Source organism: Pimephales promelas, chromosome 6 (genome assembly GCF_988280905.1).
Source record: "Pimephales promelas chromosome 6, fPimPro1.hap1.1, whole genome shotgun sequence".
In the NCBI taxonomy this organism is placed as follows: Eukaryota; Metazoa; Chordata; class Actinopteri; order Cypriniformes; family Leuciscidae; genus Pimephales; species Pimephales promelas.
The window spans coordinates 27,272,561-27,289,013 of record NC_142774.1 but is presented as its reverse complement, the minus strand read 5'-3'; the positions used below and the strand labels follow the sequence as shown (position 1 = coordinate 27,289,013).

Here is a 16,453-nt window from a genome sequence, read left to right as displayed (position 1 = left end):
TGTCGTGACTATTTTCCAAGATGGCTCCTGTCTGTATACACGAAGTGAACTGTCTTTATAAAGTATCTTCTTATTAAACGGTCTGTACACTTACAAAGTTCTCAATGCTTCGTTTTGCATGTATGGACCCTCATTATGTTACTGTGTGAGTGTGGGGCTATTTTGAGCCTTGTTAGTGGTATAAACTAGCGATTTATTTTTACTTAGTCAATGTCCCCATTACTAGCATCATACGCTAAATATTTTTTAGAGATAAAACTCTTTACATTCGATTATCATGAAAACAAATCTCAGACAACGATTGACTAAGTACCAATGTTTTATTAGACCAAAGGTTAATTTTTAGCCGGAGTTCTCCTTAAACTGTTTTAATCACTATTTTTACCGTTTTTGTTTTAATTTCCAAGTGAATTAGAACCCAACCCCATTTTAGAAACCATGATAGGAACAGAAATTAACCAAATGTAGACGTGCAGCTGCAAGTTGCATTGTGTGTGTGTGTGTGTGTGTGTGTGTGTCTGTGTCCCTTCTTTTACTTCCAGATGTTGTTCTCTCTTCTGTAGTTACCGATCCTCAGCTCTCCAGCATTTTTGCCCATGACCTTCTGGGTAATTGAGCAGAAGTATTGATGTAACAGCAGGGTCTGATTGTGATTTATTAAACACACTCTGAGACTGTGCCAGCGTCACCATGCGCCCATCGCATGCTATTACAAAAGTCATCAATAGCCAAGCTACATAAAGGCTAGTAATGGGGAGAGAGCCAAGAGAGAGAACAGAGCACTCTGCCATTATATGACTGCAGAATACTGAGCACGCGCGCGCGCGAGAGAGAGAGAGAGAGAGAGAGAGAGAGAGAGAGAGAGAGAGAGAGAGAGAGAGAGAGAGAGAGAGAGAGAGAGAGAGAGAGAGAGAGTGTGTGTGTAAGAGAGAGCATGGAATCTCAGTACAACAAACTGCAGACAGGTCTCCAAATCTCCAGAGAACACATTTTGTTAGGAACAAAAAGGACAAAGAAAGAAAGAAAGACAGAAAGAAAGAAAGACAGAAAGAAAGAAAGAAAGAAAGAAAGAAAGAAAGAAAGAAAGAAAGAAAGAAAGAAAGAAAGAAAGAAAGAAAGAAAGAAAGAAAGAAAGAAAGAAAGAAAGAAAATTTACCAAGCCAATGAGCTTCTTAGACAGCAAACTGAATTAGAGAAAACCAGTGCACTTCGACATCATTAACGTATATTTCTGTGTTTACAGAAATAAATATGGCTCCTTATGTTTCCTTCAGTAATGGCCAGGTAAAATACGCTGGCTTTCATCCCATTCCAACAGCAATGCATCATATGCAGAAACTGAAGCAATAAGACATAACCCAGGCTCAGAACCATGACTGTAGGACTCCATTAGAGCCCATAATGGGCGGAAACATAGCTTTAGCCTATCATGAGAGAGGTAAATACTACAAGGTCTAATGATTATGGATGGTTTGGTGTAGGGTACAGTAGGATGCAGGTATACTATAAAACAAAGGTGAGCTGAAAAAAAAAATGGAAAGAAAGACGACACGCCCATCACTAGACAGACCAAAGTCTGTTTAATGACTATTTGGTGCATGCACAAAAAAAAAAAAAAAAAAAGAAAAAGATATATAACGATATATTGACAATAACCATGATACCTTAACACTGTTTGATACCCATTATAAAACGAGAAAAGTAGTAGTAAGTTGTTTTTTGGATTCCGAAAAAAATGCATGAATAGCAAATTAACAGCACGTTCTTTTTGTGAGTTTCTGTATCGTTATGTTCTGCTTTCCTACGGTCAATTTGAGTGTGATTTATTGGCCAAAAAGGGGCAACAAAAAATAAACAAAATTAAATATGACTATGTCTGATAGCATTTTTATTTATTCATTACAATTTTCTATAGATATCATAATAATATCATTAGTGTGAACTCTTTTGACATTCCATGATAATTGCATAGTGAAAATCTGATATAGCAACAGCCCTAGCGCTGACTTAAATCAGCAGTTCCAATCTGATTAGTTGGCTTTACTCCAAGTTCCAATAAGGAAGTCAGTCCGGTTGGAAAGTCATGTTAATCAGTGTGATATAATTATGCTTTTGAGGAAAAACTAAATCACTAGGTCATTGGTGGTCTACATTGGTAATCTATTTCAGATAATCCCACCCCGAAACAGCAGGTAAAAACTGTGTTTGTCAAAAGTCAAAAAGTGTGCTTGTCCACAAATTGCAATGACTTGCAACTAAAAGTCAAGCTAGAAAAAAATCTAGTATCATCACCTTCTGTAGAATTACAAGTTTAATTTTGAGAAAATCAAGAGTAAGGTAGGGAATAAATATATATAAATAAAGTGTGGGAAGTTTAAACAGTGCTCACACCGAAAGCCATGTCTCAGACAATATGAATAGTCTTCTGTCTACTCTCATGTAATTTTCAGTTAGAACACACATTTCACACAGTTGGATTTTGAATCGCAGACAGGTCCAGATATTTAGCATGCCAAATATCTCAAAGGTGTCAGCGGCGTATCATTGATTCTCTCAGATTGCGTCTTTGATGATGTACACTGCGTGATTGTCACTCTCGTGAACAAGCACTGATTTGCCTCCGATTTCGGGTTTTGTCTGCGATTTCGCAAAATCTGTCGGGTGAGTGAAAAATGGGGCTAAAATCATGCAGCGTGAACATAGCATTAAGTGAATGTAAACTAAACAGTCAGGAAAGAAAACTCAGCATGAGTGTACAGCATCAGTATATTGGATCCGTGCATTATTCTTAAAGTGACAGCGTCCTAATAATCCTGCTGTTTGTGAATTTTTACATTTTGGTGTCATGACTTTCATGGTCAGTAAAACTTGTGGCAAAAAGATAGTTTAAGCCTTGTATATACAGTATATTCACCACTTTAGTCTTCTTTATCTCAAAAATTAAAGGTACAATGTGTAAGATTGTTTTGCCACCAGGGGTCGCCAACCTCTTACAATAACAAAGGCGTATATTAATGACGTGTATTCCGTATTAAGCGGAATTATGGATCTTGTCGTCAAGCTGATGGATCTTTTATGGATGAGTGAATACATTGATGTTTTTAACATGGCTGTAGTATGAAGCAGGGCGCGATTGCTAGACGTATACCAGTGCCAAACGCAATGCGAGTCCCGCGGATATAAAGGAATAAGGACATTTAATTCTACCAAACTTGTTACGTTCCACATGTATTTTTTTTTGTGTGTGTGTTTTTTTCTCCATTCATTGATTTCAGGTGGTGACCGAACATTGGCTGTTTGCGGGTACATGACGTGATTGAGGGCGGCGTCACCATCTGCGCAACCAATCTACTGCTCTGCTGTGGCTTTAAAAGGCCCATTCATAAATATGAAGTGAGATCCTCGCCAGATCTCAACCAACTTGCGTGTTCTGAGCACATTGTCGAAACGTTATCACGATTTACGCTATGTCTTTATGATTGATAATTGAGTAAATGCTTTTGCCTGACCTGAGTTTTGATAAGACATTGAGAGATGCCTAGCCGATCTGATTACATCTTAAGCATTGAGCTCTCTGTTGCGAAATCATAGAACGGGAGGTAGGAATCATTGTGTGTTAGTTATGCGTGGAGTGTTCGCCATTATTGTATTTTTGTTTTTATTTAGTGTAGTTTAATTAAGGCGGCGTTATTCCACTGAAGAATTCGGGTTTCTTTCTAAATTTTCCTTTTGTGGCAGTTAGTTTAGCGGGTATTCATAAAATTAGATATCAGTTATGTTTTGCTTATATCATTAATTTGACGACACTCTTGTTTTTCCTAATTTCTTTTCTCTTATTTTTCTTCTAACGAATTTGTTATCTAATTTAATTGAACATGTTTAATTCATTCATTCAGGAGAATAAACGTTTTCCTTAACATTTAAATTATGTTTTCTGGTTGTCTTCCCTGCATCCACACACAGCAACAGTGTCTCACATAAATGTTATGTAATCATCCCCTTTGACATCTTTAAACACGCAACAACGCTGAATTACTCACACAGGTCAGTTTATTAGAGGAATTAAACTTGAGGTAACGCAGCACAGTTTCACTTGAAGAGCTCTTTTCCAAAACGCTATAAATCCATTTTAATAGTTTTCAGGAAAACTACATTTTTTACCTAGACCCACACATTTTGTGAATATTCAAATTATCCTGTTTAAATGTTTTATTGGTTCAGTCTGAACATTTTGAACAATAATTATTAAATCAAACAACAATATTGTTAATGATAATTTAAAAGTTAATTTTATTTTTTTCCAAAACGCTATAAATCCATCCATTTTTTGTATCATTTTTAGTAAAGTCATTTTTAGTAAAGAGTCAAACCTCAAACAAATAGTACCAATTTCAACATATGCATGAAAAAAAAAACGAATTATTAAAAATGATCAATATATGATAACGATATTCAAAAAAGGGATGGGCACCCCTCCAGCACATGCACACACAGGCTACATAACATGTGAGCAAAGCGGAGCAGCATGACGCTTAAATATAAGTTAAAAAAAAACAAAAAACAAAATAAACATAAAATATACGTTTCACATTTGTTTTTAATAATATTACATTACTTATTTTTATTATTTCATCTATGTTGAGTAGGCTATGAAAAGGGAACCGCATGAGATGAGTAAGATAGGATCAAAATTCAAAAGCTGCACAATATCGGAAAATATTTGGAGTGCGTCAGACATGATTTTGACCACTTATTAAGTTTTGTTTTGTAGAAAGCTTGTAAATTTCGTTTCATATAAATTGTATCTTCATTTTAATAAATGTTTCATCGACAAATTGACTGGATTAATACATTAGAAGTAAATATCAGACAATATAATCAGGACACAGAGGCGCGCAGGTGAACCGGAGCGCGTCTCATAATATGAACCGAAACACCGCGATGCTTGCCTCACACAGGCCTGAGAACTAAGCTACAGAAAGCTTTAAATATCTACTTTTAAACAAAACAATTAAAAACTAAAATAAATTGGCAACTCTCTGCGTATGTAGGCTAATTCGAAGTATGCGTTTCTATAGGCCTATGCGCGTTCACTGCGAAGATGGCGAGTAAGCATCATCAACTTTATCTTTGTTGCTGACACTGACAGAAAACACTAGTTTATTAATAAACAATTCAAATGTTTCATGCATAATCATTTCTTTTGCCGGTTCTTTGTGGCAAGCTTTATGCATACGTTGAAATGCGGAATAGGCAATTAAAAACGCTCATATGGTTTCTCTCCCATTTAATTAAATCAGTATATGTGATTACTGATAATACAAATGGCTTAAATGATCTACTACTAGTCGACTAGAAAACTAGGACTCATTTTGAGGAATAAATGAACATAATAAACCTCTGTTCAGAGCGCCGCCGTGCTGGATTGTGTAGAGCGCTCATTGAATTTGAGGATTTATCGTGTTTAGGCTAAAAACAAGGCTGGCGCTTATCGCGGCTTGGAAAGAAACTGTATCTTGCAGTACATTTTAAACAAGGAAATATAGCGATTTGGCATGAAACGTTAATGGAGCAGTGAAAGGGTTCTGTCCACAGCAGAATGACACGACAAACTCGTTTTTTTTAAAAATGGCGTTTATCGCTTTTTGGAAAAGAGCTCTTCACTTGCTCTAACAGTTTCACTATAACACTAAACGGCATTTGAGTGTGTTGAACGTTGTTAGTTAACTTAGGTTGTTTGTTGGCTGTATGAGACTAAGCTAGATTAACATTAGAGAATAACATACAGAGATATTCTAACATTTCATCATGTTGAACTAAATAGCATTAATTTGCTCAAGTAACATGGAACACTCGCATCTCTGTCAAGTCGAAGTTAGCCGCGGACGTGGAGCTCTCGGCATCTCGAAAGGTGTTGCTCTTTATTTTAGTCCTCTTTTTGTCTCAAAGTCTACTTGCTATGGTGCATAATGTTTGAACAAAACCCTGCTAGGGACGCTCACGCTGTTGAGCACGCATAGCGGGCATAACCGACCCGGTTGTCCACGTCTGTCGCCATGGTTACTGTTGCAGTACGAGGTCAAACCAGGGGGAAACTGGGGGTAACGCGGATATGACGTCATTGACTGGTGACTCCTCATTTCCTTGGTTAAAAAACGCAATTTTCTCACGATTTACAAATAGTTGGAAACATTTGGGATATTGTAAGTAATCAACTAAGCAAAATATATAACACTGGCCTAGTGGTTTTTGGATATTTTACTGCAAAAATCCTGCATATTGTACCTTTAAGTAAACGCTATAGTGTCATCAAAGCTGTTAGAATATAATTTGGTTCATCAAAGTTAAATGACTGAAATTGTACCTGAAAGCAGAGCATCCCCAAGCACCGTGCTTGTCTGTGAGGATGTTTACAATCTTCTGTATGAGCTGGGTGGACGTGACGTGATCCCGGTACTTGGCGGCCCTGATCAGGTGATCGCACATCTTCTCCTCATCACGTTTTTCAGCGGCATACTGAGCACATTGAGACTGCAGAGAGAAGAAAACAGCACATATGTGAGTAATCACGCTCTTCTATGCATTGATTCTTTTTATCAATGAACATAATAAACCTTTAAATTAAATGATGCATCCTTCTTTAAAAGCTAGATAATAAATATAACATGCGAAAAGTTACTTGGAGGCACAATTGTACTCCTGTGCAAAATTTACCTGAGAAGAATAGTGTCCATCTGACCGGGTGTAGAAAACAAAGCGGACTACATCATTAGAGTGTGTGAATGCGTGTGTGTGTGTGTGTGTGTGTGCGAGGTAACTCCATACACACAGGAAACAAATGGAACTCTGGGTCATTTCCAGCCGTTGTCACAGTGATTAATAACACTGGACATGTATTTGCTAATGCCTTTGGGCTACGCTAAAAAATGTAGAAACTACCCATAATGCACAAGGAGACATTTTTCTTTGTCAGAATTTGTTATCAGAAAACCCTTTGAACTCGCATGCAATCCTTAAACAAAGCACCTCACACTGTAAATATCAAGTTGATAAAACTTAAATTGTGTTTTCTCTCTTACGACCAAAGTAGAAGAGTAAATGAACACTCTAAAAAATGCTGGGTTGTTTGAACCCAATTTTGGGTAAAATATGGACAAACCCAGCCATTGGGTTAAAAATGTAATTTAAAAATGTAACCCAATGGCTGGGTTTGTCCATATTTTACCCAAAATTGGGTTCAAACAACCCAGCATTTTTTAGAGTGAATAAGCCGTCCTTTGTGAAAACCAATGTCCCAATCGGAATCAATAAATCACGAGATCAGCAACAAAGCTGGTGAGATGCTCGTACAAATTCAACCCAGAATAAACAAAAACAGCCCACAAAGCACAAAACAACACGGCTATATTTTTTCCTGATTCTGATGCAACGTCTAGCAAACAGCAATCAAGCGGAAAGGTTACAGCACCCACTAGAGCTTGTTTTAATGCAATTCCCTTAGCTTCATCCATTGCGTGTTATGGCCCTAAATTAAATTAGCTTTGGACAGCACCCATCTCAGACAACAAATACAGTAAAGGCAGCGGTCTGGTGTGGCAGCGGCGGCAGACGCAGAAGCCTGCCTCGGCAAAGTTAGCGGTAAACGCTCCAAAGTGCCTTCTAATGGGCCCTCCTCTCCAATTTGAGCATCGACTCTTCATGTATGACAGAAAATCCATAGAGATAAATCACATTAGGGAGGCTTCCCTCTCCTAATTATCAATCTGTGTCTCATTTCGCTGTTCTTAACTCCGCAGTGACCTTAAAGCCATGAGAAGAGGATGGCGGTATAAAAGAGAGATAAAAGGTAAAGGGTGAATGTTTAAATGTGAACCTATTTGGATGTCTGGCGTAACAAAAGAGCGTGAATAACAGAAAGGAAAGAAAGACAGCGATTTGTCTCTGTTCAGCGTAGAAGGTCACGTCTGGGGAAGAAAGGGAGAATTCTAGACGGTTACATTCGTTTTGATGAAAGAATGGAGTAAAAAATAAGAATAAGAGTGCTGTTTTGAACACTATATTAAGTGCACAGAGAACTCTTTTAAATTGTAATATTATATTATAATATTATTTTTATGAGACATTCTTAAATTTAATCTCTGAAGCACGTGCGTAATTTGCAGAATTTTGATCTAAATGTGCTTTCTGAGCCTTATCAGAATAGTTTCAGAGACAAAAAGAGCAATCATCCATATTTTTTCGGTGTTCCCTTCAACTAGTGATTAACACATTATTAATTAGCTGTCATGCGTTCAAACACTTTGGCATAAACAGGCACTTTATCAACTAGTGTCAACGGCACCAAATCCCTGAGCTCCATAATGGGCTTTGTAATTTTCATGAACTTCCTGACAAATGGTTTCCTTGCAGCTGAAATTACAGGCTGAATTATAGGAAACATTCAGGTGAAATACATAGCGATGACATTATCATCACGTTTGGGGCCGTAATTCTGCAGTGACATCATAAGGCTTTGGAAACCCTACAAGGTGAACTTAATTCAAAGGGTCTTGCACATGTTTGGCACTCCACTGAAGGGGGAACCACAATCTCCAGTCACAGCGCAGTTGAAGTACAAACTATAGCGGCAGAAACCAAACCGTGTAAGTAATGTGTTTATGACTTCAGACAGAGTAATAATCCACATCTCCAAATGTTCTGTGTTCTGGAGAACTGAATCGGACAGGGTCAGCACTCATTTCCTTCAATGGACTACAATCACGACATACCTCCATTAGAGCCATATTATTACAAAGAAAAAAACGGTGCCGTCTACAATGGTCTCAAACTATTTAGTCAGCATTACAATAAAGGTCCAAACAAATGCATACATGTGTAACAAAAGTAAGCCAATGATTATATAATAAAATCATATATAATATTATAAAATATTTAAATGTATTTATTTCAAATACATCAAAAATATATATATATTTTTTTATTATTAAAAAATATATAATTAAATGTATAGTTTTTTTTTTTTTCTGATCTGTGTGATTTTTTTATCGTTTTTTTTTTTTTTTAAATATTAAATACTTTAAATAGTTTTTTTAAAAATATTTAAATACTTTTTTTTTTTTTAAATATTATTAAATCAATCCTGGTCATGACATTTAACAAAAATAGTCATTTAAGTTTACTTGTATGTTACATTTTAAATTATAACCGTAGGTATAATCGAGGAATCTCAACTTTTCATGTCTTCTGAGAAAAGCTAATTGGTTTCTGAAATCTTCTGAATGTGTGTGATGCTGCATCTATGGCAATGAGGGACGGTATAAAGTCCAGGCCTATTGTGGAACAAAAATCACTCTTAAATAATCTCTTCTATTCAGAATTTATAGCTAACCAAAGCACCATGAAATAATGAAGACTTCGCTATTTGCCAGTGTAAGCAGATCCCAGCATTTCTCTGTAACAACATGTGTACAATCATGGACGGCAGACTTATCCTCTTCTCCCTAAACAGGGTAGCAAGGTTAAACAAAATAATCATCATCTGCCAGGGACCAGAACTCATTATGTTCCATCAGCCCTTGTGTATGTGAATTAGTTAGTGTGACACAACATGGCCAGACGCGCATGTAAGTCCATTACATTCACCGTGAAGGGTTTGCGGTGTTCTTCGAGAGCGAGCCTAAGCAGTGAAAACAGTGGGGATCTTGTTAAACTGCTTGATTTGCACTCTGTTGACAGTGAAGTACACAGCACCGTGGCTATCATCTTTCTCTCCGCGCCAGTCCCTCCCTCAGGGTTTCATTTACACCAGGAAACTGTCCTACTGATGCCTCTGTCCTTGCGGCATCTGAGGGAATGCAAATATAGCGCGCATCGTTCAGAGAAACAAAATGAAAAATGAAGAAAAAAAGTGCGTATACCATGTCATTCGGCCAATCGAATCCAAGATTTTCATTGCACTTGATCTTTTGCCCCACTTTCTTTCAGAATTTAAAGTCACCACTTAAAAATTGCAGCCAGGGGAATTCAGACAAAAGCAAGGCAGGAAAGCAAAAAGTGACAACCAAGAAAAATGAAGGCTTAAAAGTACAATAGCGAACAAAAGTCACAGAATGACAAAGGCTGACGGGCACTTCAATTCCGGAGCGATACTGCTGTCAGCCAACGCCTCTCTGTATTGATTTCTCCCCATCCCTTGTTCCCTCGGCGATAGATGGAGCAGGAATCTAGTGTGAAGCAACTATAGAGAGAGAGAGAACAAATGTTGCCACTACCACCCCCTCCTTTTCCAGAGTCAGGGTGACCATCAAGGTTAACACATGTGCAACAACTTATCAAAGTATCTCTGGCTTCTCTCTTCCCCTTTTCTCCTTCCTTCATTTCGTGCTTTTAATGGACTAGTCACAATGCGTAGATGGCAGATTCTTCATCTTTCCTCCCACCCCCTCTCTCTCTAAAAAAAAAAAAATAGCATTTCTTTAGTTCCATTACTCTACACGGGCCACGGGCAGCTGACTCCTGCAACTTCAAGGTCACACCGTGTGAGAAATTGTAGGAATTAACTGTCCTTTTGAGGTGAAAAATAATCAAATGAAGGAGATGTGCGGCGAGTGAAAAATGAACACGTCTGCTGGCAGTCGGGGAGGAGCAGGTGTGGATGAATGTGAAAACAGGATAATGTTTTTACTTCTTGTAAATAAAGGAAATGTATAAAGGAACAACAGACTATAAAATGGAGTGCCACTGTTGGGGAGGTGATAACAGGTCAAATAAACGGTCTGAAATTATATTTTCACAAGCATGAAAACATAAAAATACATTAATATTACTCGTGAGATTTGGGATTTTGCTCATACAATAATAATGCGTTTAAATAAAGGCAACAAATGAATTATTGTGCTCATGCAAGTAAAACCTATGATATTCACTGTGTTAAATAATGTTCTTGGGGGTCAGGGTTTACGTTGAATTAAATGCCAGATACAGCTTCTTGTGTAACCAAAACACCAATAATATCCAGGAGAAAATACTTTTAGAATTCATAATATGGGACTTTTAATTATAAACAAGTCTGAAATAGACAGTAGCTCTTATTTTGAAATGTCTTTACTACTTCCAGTTGCTAATTCAAACAGATGAGGGAGATAGAATACACACCCTTATTATAACGCAACATTACAAAATATACAATTGTCACAATTCATTAACAGCAGATCATAAGCAATTACTTGGAATAAGTGTGCAGTATTCATTGATTGAGAACAATCCAAAACTGTGAGCCTGCGAACTGTGAACACTAGGGGTGTAACGGTTCACAAAATTCACGGTTCGGTTTGGTACGGTTCCGATACGGCAAAAAGAAAAAAATGGTAGAGAAATGTCATTTATTTATTTATTTATATATATATATATATATATATATATTTTTATTAAAACTAACATCATAAACTATGACATTTTTTTAACTTTGAGCAATGATGGAGCTATACTTGACTTTTCTTAGGAGCTTATAAAACAAAACAGCTCCTTAGAAAAAATTAAATGTAATATTGTAGTAGTTATAAACAAAGGTTTATTTTAGTTCAGATTAACATTTGAGGGCAGCAATTGTATTCATAATGTCAAAATAAAACTGACGTGAAGTTACTTGAAAGCATTCTAGCCTTCTATTCCTGCCAAACTTCAATGGTTACAGTTAGTAGTGTTATAGAGAACCTAAGTCCCGCCCCTCCGCTTCCGGCTCATGGGACCTTATTTCTGAAAAAATATGTATGGTAGTCAATGGCGAGAGACAACTTATCTTTTTATTCCGTCTGAACTGTGCCCTCAATTACACATATGATGTTTGTCAATTTAAAAGATAATTCTGAAAGACAAAAACGTCCCAATTTGTCATAAAACAGAAGAGTAACTTTTAGTTTTATGTGAAAATCGCTCTATGAACTACATCTCCCGGGAAGTGAAACAACGAGTGAGATCCGCTGCTCGTGTGTGTGCAGTCTGGTACAAAACACTCAGGTATGATGGCGTAACGTTACGATTATAACGTGAGACTATGGAAACAATGACAGACATTAGCCTCAGTAAAGTTAGCTTCATTCATTGAGAGAAAATGTGCGCCTTTGGGGTTTGTAGTCTTTGTAATTACGTATTTTCACAGTCTTATACCTCAACGGTTTCACATCAAACTGCGACTTTCTTTACTTTAAAATTTATCTTTAAAATTGACAAACATCATATGTGTAATTCAGGGCACAATTAAAACGAGATCAAAATATTTGTTGTCTCTCGCCATTGACTACCATTCAATATTTTTCCGAAATAAGGTCCCATGGTGGTCGACCGGAAGGGGAGGAACTTAGGCTCTCTATATAGTAAATCCATGGTGAATGTTGCTGATCTGTGGACACTGGATAGTTCATTCATGGCACAATGTTTGTTCCTGGTATCCACGTCACCGCTGTTTGATCCGATAATAACAGAGAAATGTGAATGTTTCTCACTCGATCTCGCAGCGATGAGATTACTTCAGTGGCGAATTCCGATTTTATTCGTTCTGATTTCTCTGTGTAGTAACAGTGCTGCTCGATTAAGATCGGCTCACGCCACATTGGTCCAAACTGATAAATGGTCCGTCAACCACACAAGTTGCACAATTACATTTGCATTTTGATGCTCGGCAATATAGTGGTCACGCCAGCGTCTCTTACATTATGAGAGCACGACGCACCTACATTTGAAATAACGAAATTTTGGTTGGCAGGAAAAAATGGTCAAATGCATACCGAAACCCGAACCGAAAGCCTCGTACCGAACGGTTCTATACGAATACGTGTATCGTTACACCCCTAGTGAACACAGTGTTTTTAATTTGAACTTGCAGTGCTCACATTTATTTAAATCAAAGTCATCTGAATTTTAATAATCACATTTGGCCGTATTACGATTCCTTTTTTTCGTCCACACATTTAAAACCTCTTAAAGTGAGAATTAAGAGTTTTTGTTGTTCCAGTTCAGATATTTAAGGCTGTTTAGGACCTCAAATTTGATCAAATCACAATAATGCAATGTCTAAATGATCTTTTCTCAGCAAATATTGATTAATCGATCAATCCAACTGCATATCAATTGATTCATTTGATTAGAAATTCTGCGCATCTAAGCCCTCAGTGTTCTTGGTGTGAGAGTGTAGTGAGAACTACTGGAAGCAGAAGGGCTCAATTCATGAGAGTCATACACGACATCCAGTATAATGACCTGCTGCACTGCTATCAGCTGGGGAATTAATTAAAGAAAAGGGGAAAGAGAGAAAAGGTATGTACGTTGTGTGTGTTCCACAAAGCCATTATTTGAGGTAAAGACAGCATTTACGGAGAAGCTAAAGGATAGCTGCTGTCTTATCAAAGGGCACAAGTGTAAGCTTATTGAAGCTCTAAGTACACATCATTTAGATTTGCTTTTGTTTGGCTAGTAGAGATAACTGTCAGAGGCTGGATTAGTGAACATGCAGCTGGAAAAATACGAGGTCATGAGTCTCATTTTGAAGTTGATGTCATTAACTCCTGTTCTCCTCTTACAGGAACACAGACACTAAGCGCTAATGAAGTGACCCATCACCTCTTTTCACACACACTTCAGTCGGGAGTCAACTCAATTACACTACATCACTTCAAGATCAAGTCAAAGCTAACAAAAAAAAAAAAAAAAAAAGAGCAAGAGAGTGAAAAAGAAAACAATGACTTCGTTCTATCACATCCGAAAGAGCTGGCCTTGTGGCCCAATCTCCTCCACATTTCATTCCTAATAAAGAAAGACTATCATTAAAAAAGGAAGTCACTCTCTCTCTCTAAATCTGTCCTTTCTTTTCTCCCTCGCAGGTATCGGCCGCCATCGTACAGTTGTTACCGGAAAAATCTTTTCCGTATTAGAGATCCTATTAGAAAGAGAACACTAAAAGATAATTGGATTTCCAGCGGTTATCTCTGTGTCCGTCAGGACCCTGCTGTCCCTGTAATCTCACTCTCAAGGGGTAAAGATAACTCAATCCCAGAGAGGATGGATGAGTGTGTGTGTGTATGTGTGTGTGTGAGACACAGAGACATGAGGGGAGCGGGGGAGTGTATAAAGGCATATGTTATCCATCTAAGTAATAAAAATGTGTCTAAATCACTGGTATCCACCATCATCTCTTCTGGTGGATTTGAACCCTGACAGAGAACAAACATAAATTTATTTTTATTTCCTAAATAATTCAAAGGCTACACAATGCACTGGAACAAAAGCCGTCTTCAATGCTGCCACCTTTCTCCTAAGACCCATTCCTCAAGTCAACAATACACTATACAGAGAAGTCCACGCTTCACATACAAGCATGCTATTATTGAGTAATGTTAGTTTGCTTTGTCCTGAAACAGATATTAAACTGTCCTAATATTGCATTTTCTCCTTGGTTCAGTTTACGTTAACCTCAGATTTCTTCTCAAATGATCCATGTACTGTATGTTTATCATAGGGATATTGCTAATTTTTGGTCTCTGGAATGAATTGAAATGGAACGTTGTATTTTCAGTTGATTTTGGGGAAAACACTTGAACCATTTCAATTACTTTTGTTTGGTTTGTTCATTGAAAACAGCTGAAGGTCTGTAATTTTACCAATAAACCGAATTTGCAATGGGGGTTGAATCATTTTGATTACAACTGTACATGATTACATTATAACATTAGGTATATAACAAAGGGAAGGAATTTTGACTGAGGTCAAACCTGTCACTAATATAACAGTGGTCAATCTGAGTAGTTTGTGATAGTCAGTCAGTCCTTCCATGCAAGGTGTTTTTTGTCTTGTTTTTTGTTATTACAGATGCTGAGCTATCATTACCTGAATTTTTATTTTGCTCACAAAGTTGTAAATCATGAAAGAAGGTGCACAAGGCAGTAAATCTTAACATAAATTAGCAAAAAATTATTGGTTATTAGTATTCAACAAATAAAGTTTAAAATAAACGAGAAACGATGTGGAAAAAAAAAGGTCCCACTTTATATTAAGTGGCTTTAAGTACTATGTACTTACATTAAAGTTACTACTTTGATACATTGGACTTATTGTGTACATACATGTTTTTACATTGTACTTATATTTTGAAAATACCTGCATCTAATTACAACTGTAATTAATTGATGTAATTACATTTGTAATTACACAGTTGACCCTTCCCTTACACCTTAACCCACCCTGATACCTACCCATACCACCACACCTGTCCCTAACCTTACCCATATCACACCTCAATAGCAGCAAAAGTGTTTTACTATACAACCTGAACACAATAAGTATATTGTACTTATTTTCCTATGTAAGTACATAGTACTAAAAGCCACTTAATATAAGTTTGAAAGAGAAAAACACAGATGTGAAACACAAATTTCCTTAAATCCCTCAAGGAATTAACAAGCCCTGTTCAAATATTGCTGAAGTGACATAACTGTTGATAACTGCCTAAATTATCGTCATTCTGAATGTAGTCAAAGCTACAGCATTAGACACAGGAATTCTTGAATGAAACAATGTTAAGAATCAAAAAAGCAAAACTTTCCAAGCATTCTTTCTGGTTCTCATATGTCTCATATTTCATGTTGTTCCCTTAAATATCCAAATCCTGTGTAAACTACTCTTCAGGATGGAGAGGCAGTGTGATTCCCCCAGGGGTATCTTTCACTGGCCTGTTATTTTTATTGTGGCCGTGCAAAAATGAAACCAGTGGCTCAGGGAAGATGGCAAGAGCCGGAATGGAGGAAAATCAATACAGCAATATCAGTGCTGCACTTATCAGAGGCTTACTCCTTTTCAGGGGTCACAGAGGAGCAACTATATCTAAGTGAAGGGTTTCAATACTGAGATAGATTCTTGAGAAATCTGTGCTATGTACAGACTGAGAAGGCATGCAGTAAGAAAAAATAAATAAATAATCAAACTTTGACAACGTTCTCCAGATGCATCCATAATTTAGAGAAATTTTGGAATACAATTTAGGATTTTTCTACAGACACGTTTCACGCCATGGTGACTGTAAATGTAGCCAATGTTCTCCTTTAGAAAATTCCCAGTTATCTGCCTGTCTGTCCAACAACAATTTCTCTTATTAAAGCAGAGTTTGGGTCAATGGAGCTCCTCAGTGTATGGTTTTCGTCATGGAACGCTTCTGACTTTAAAGTCTGAGTGACAAAATATGGCATAATTGCACTTGACAATGCTGGTCAAGACATGTGAATTAGTCTGACTGAATAACCCTGCTCCAGAGAGAACAGCCTTATGGGAGATTTCAGGTGGAGAATTGAATAATTAAAGAAGTATGAAGTCTTCAAACTGAAAATTACTGCTCCAAAGGATTTATAAAATCGACCCTAAGGTCTTCACCAGGCACGTTATATCACTTATATCACCATTTTTGTATTTG

The 16,453-nt window shown here is 37.1% G+C and overlaps 1 protein-coding gene across 10 annotated transcripts in view; it reads right to left on the bottom strand.

Annotated features, from left to right (window-relative positions):
• The window catches only part of lrba (LPS-responsive vesicle trafficking, beach and anchor containing), a 299,224-nt gene that overhangs the window by 143,222 nt on the left and 139,549 nt on the right, over window positions 1-16,453 (bottom strand). For all 10 annotated transcript variants that reach the window (XM_089132308.1, XM_089132310.1, XM_089132311.1 and 7 more), the window contains one exon: window positions 6,365-6,531. In XM_089132308.1, the coding sequence (XP_088988434.1) occupies window positions 6,365-6,531 (167 nt within the window). The remainder of the gene's footprint in view (window positions 1-6,364; window positions 6,532-16,453) is intronic.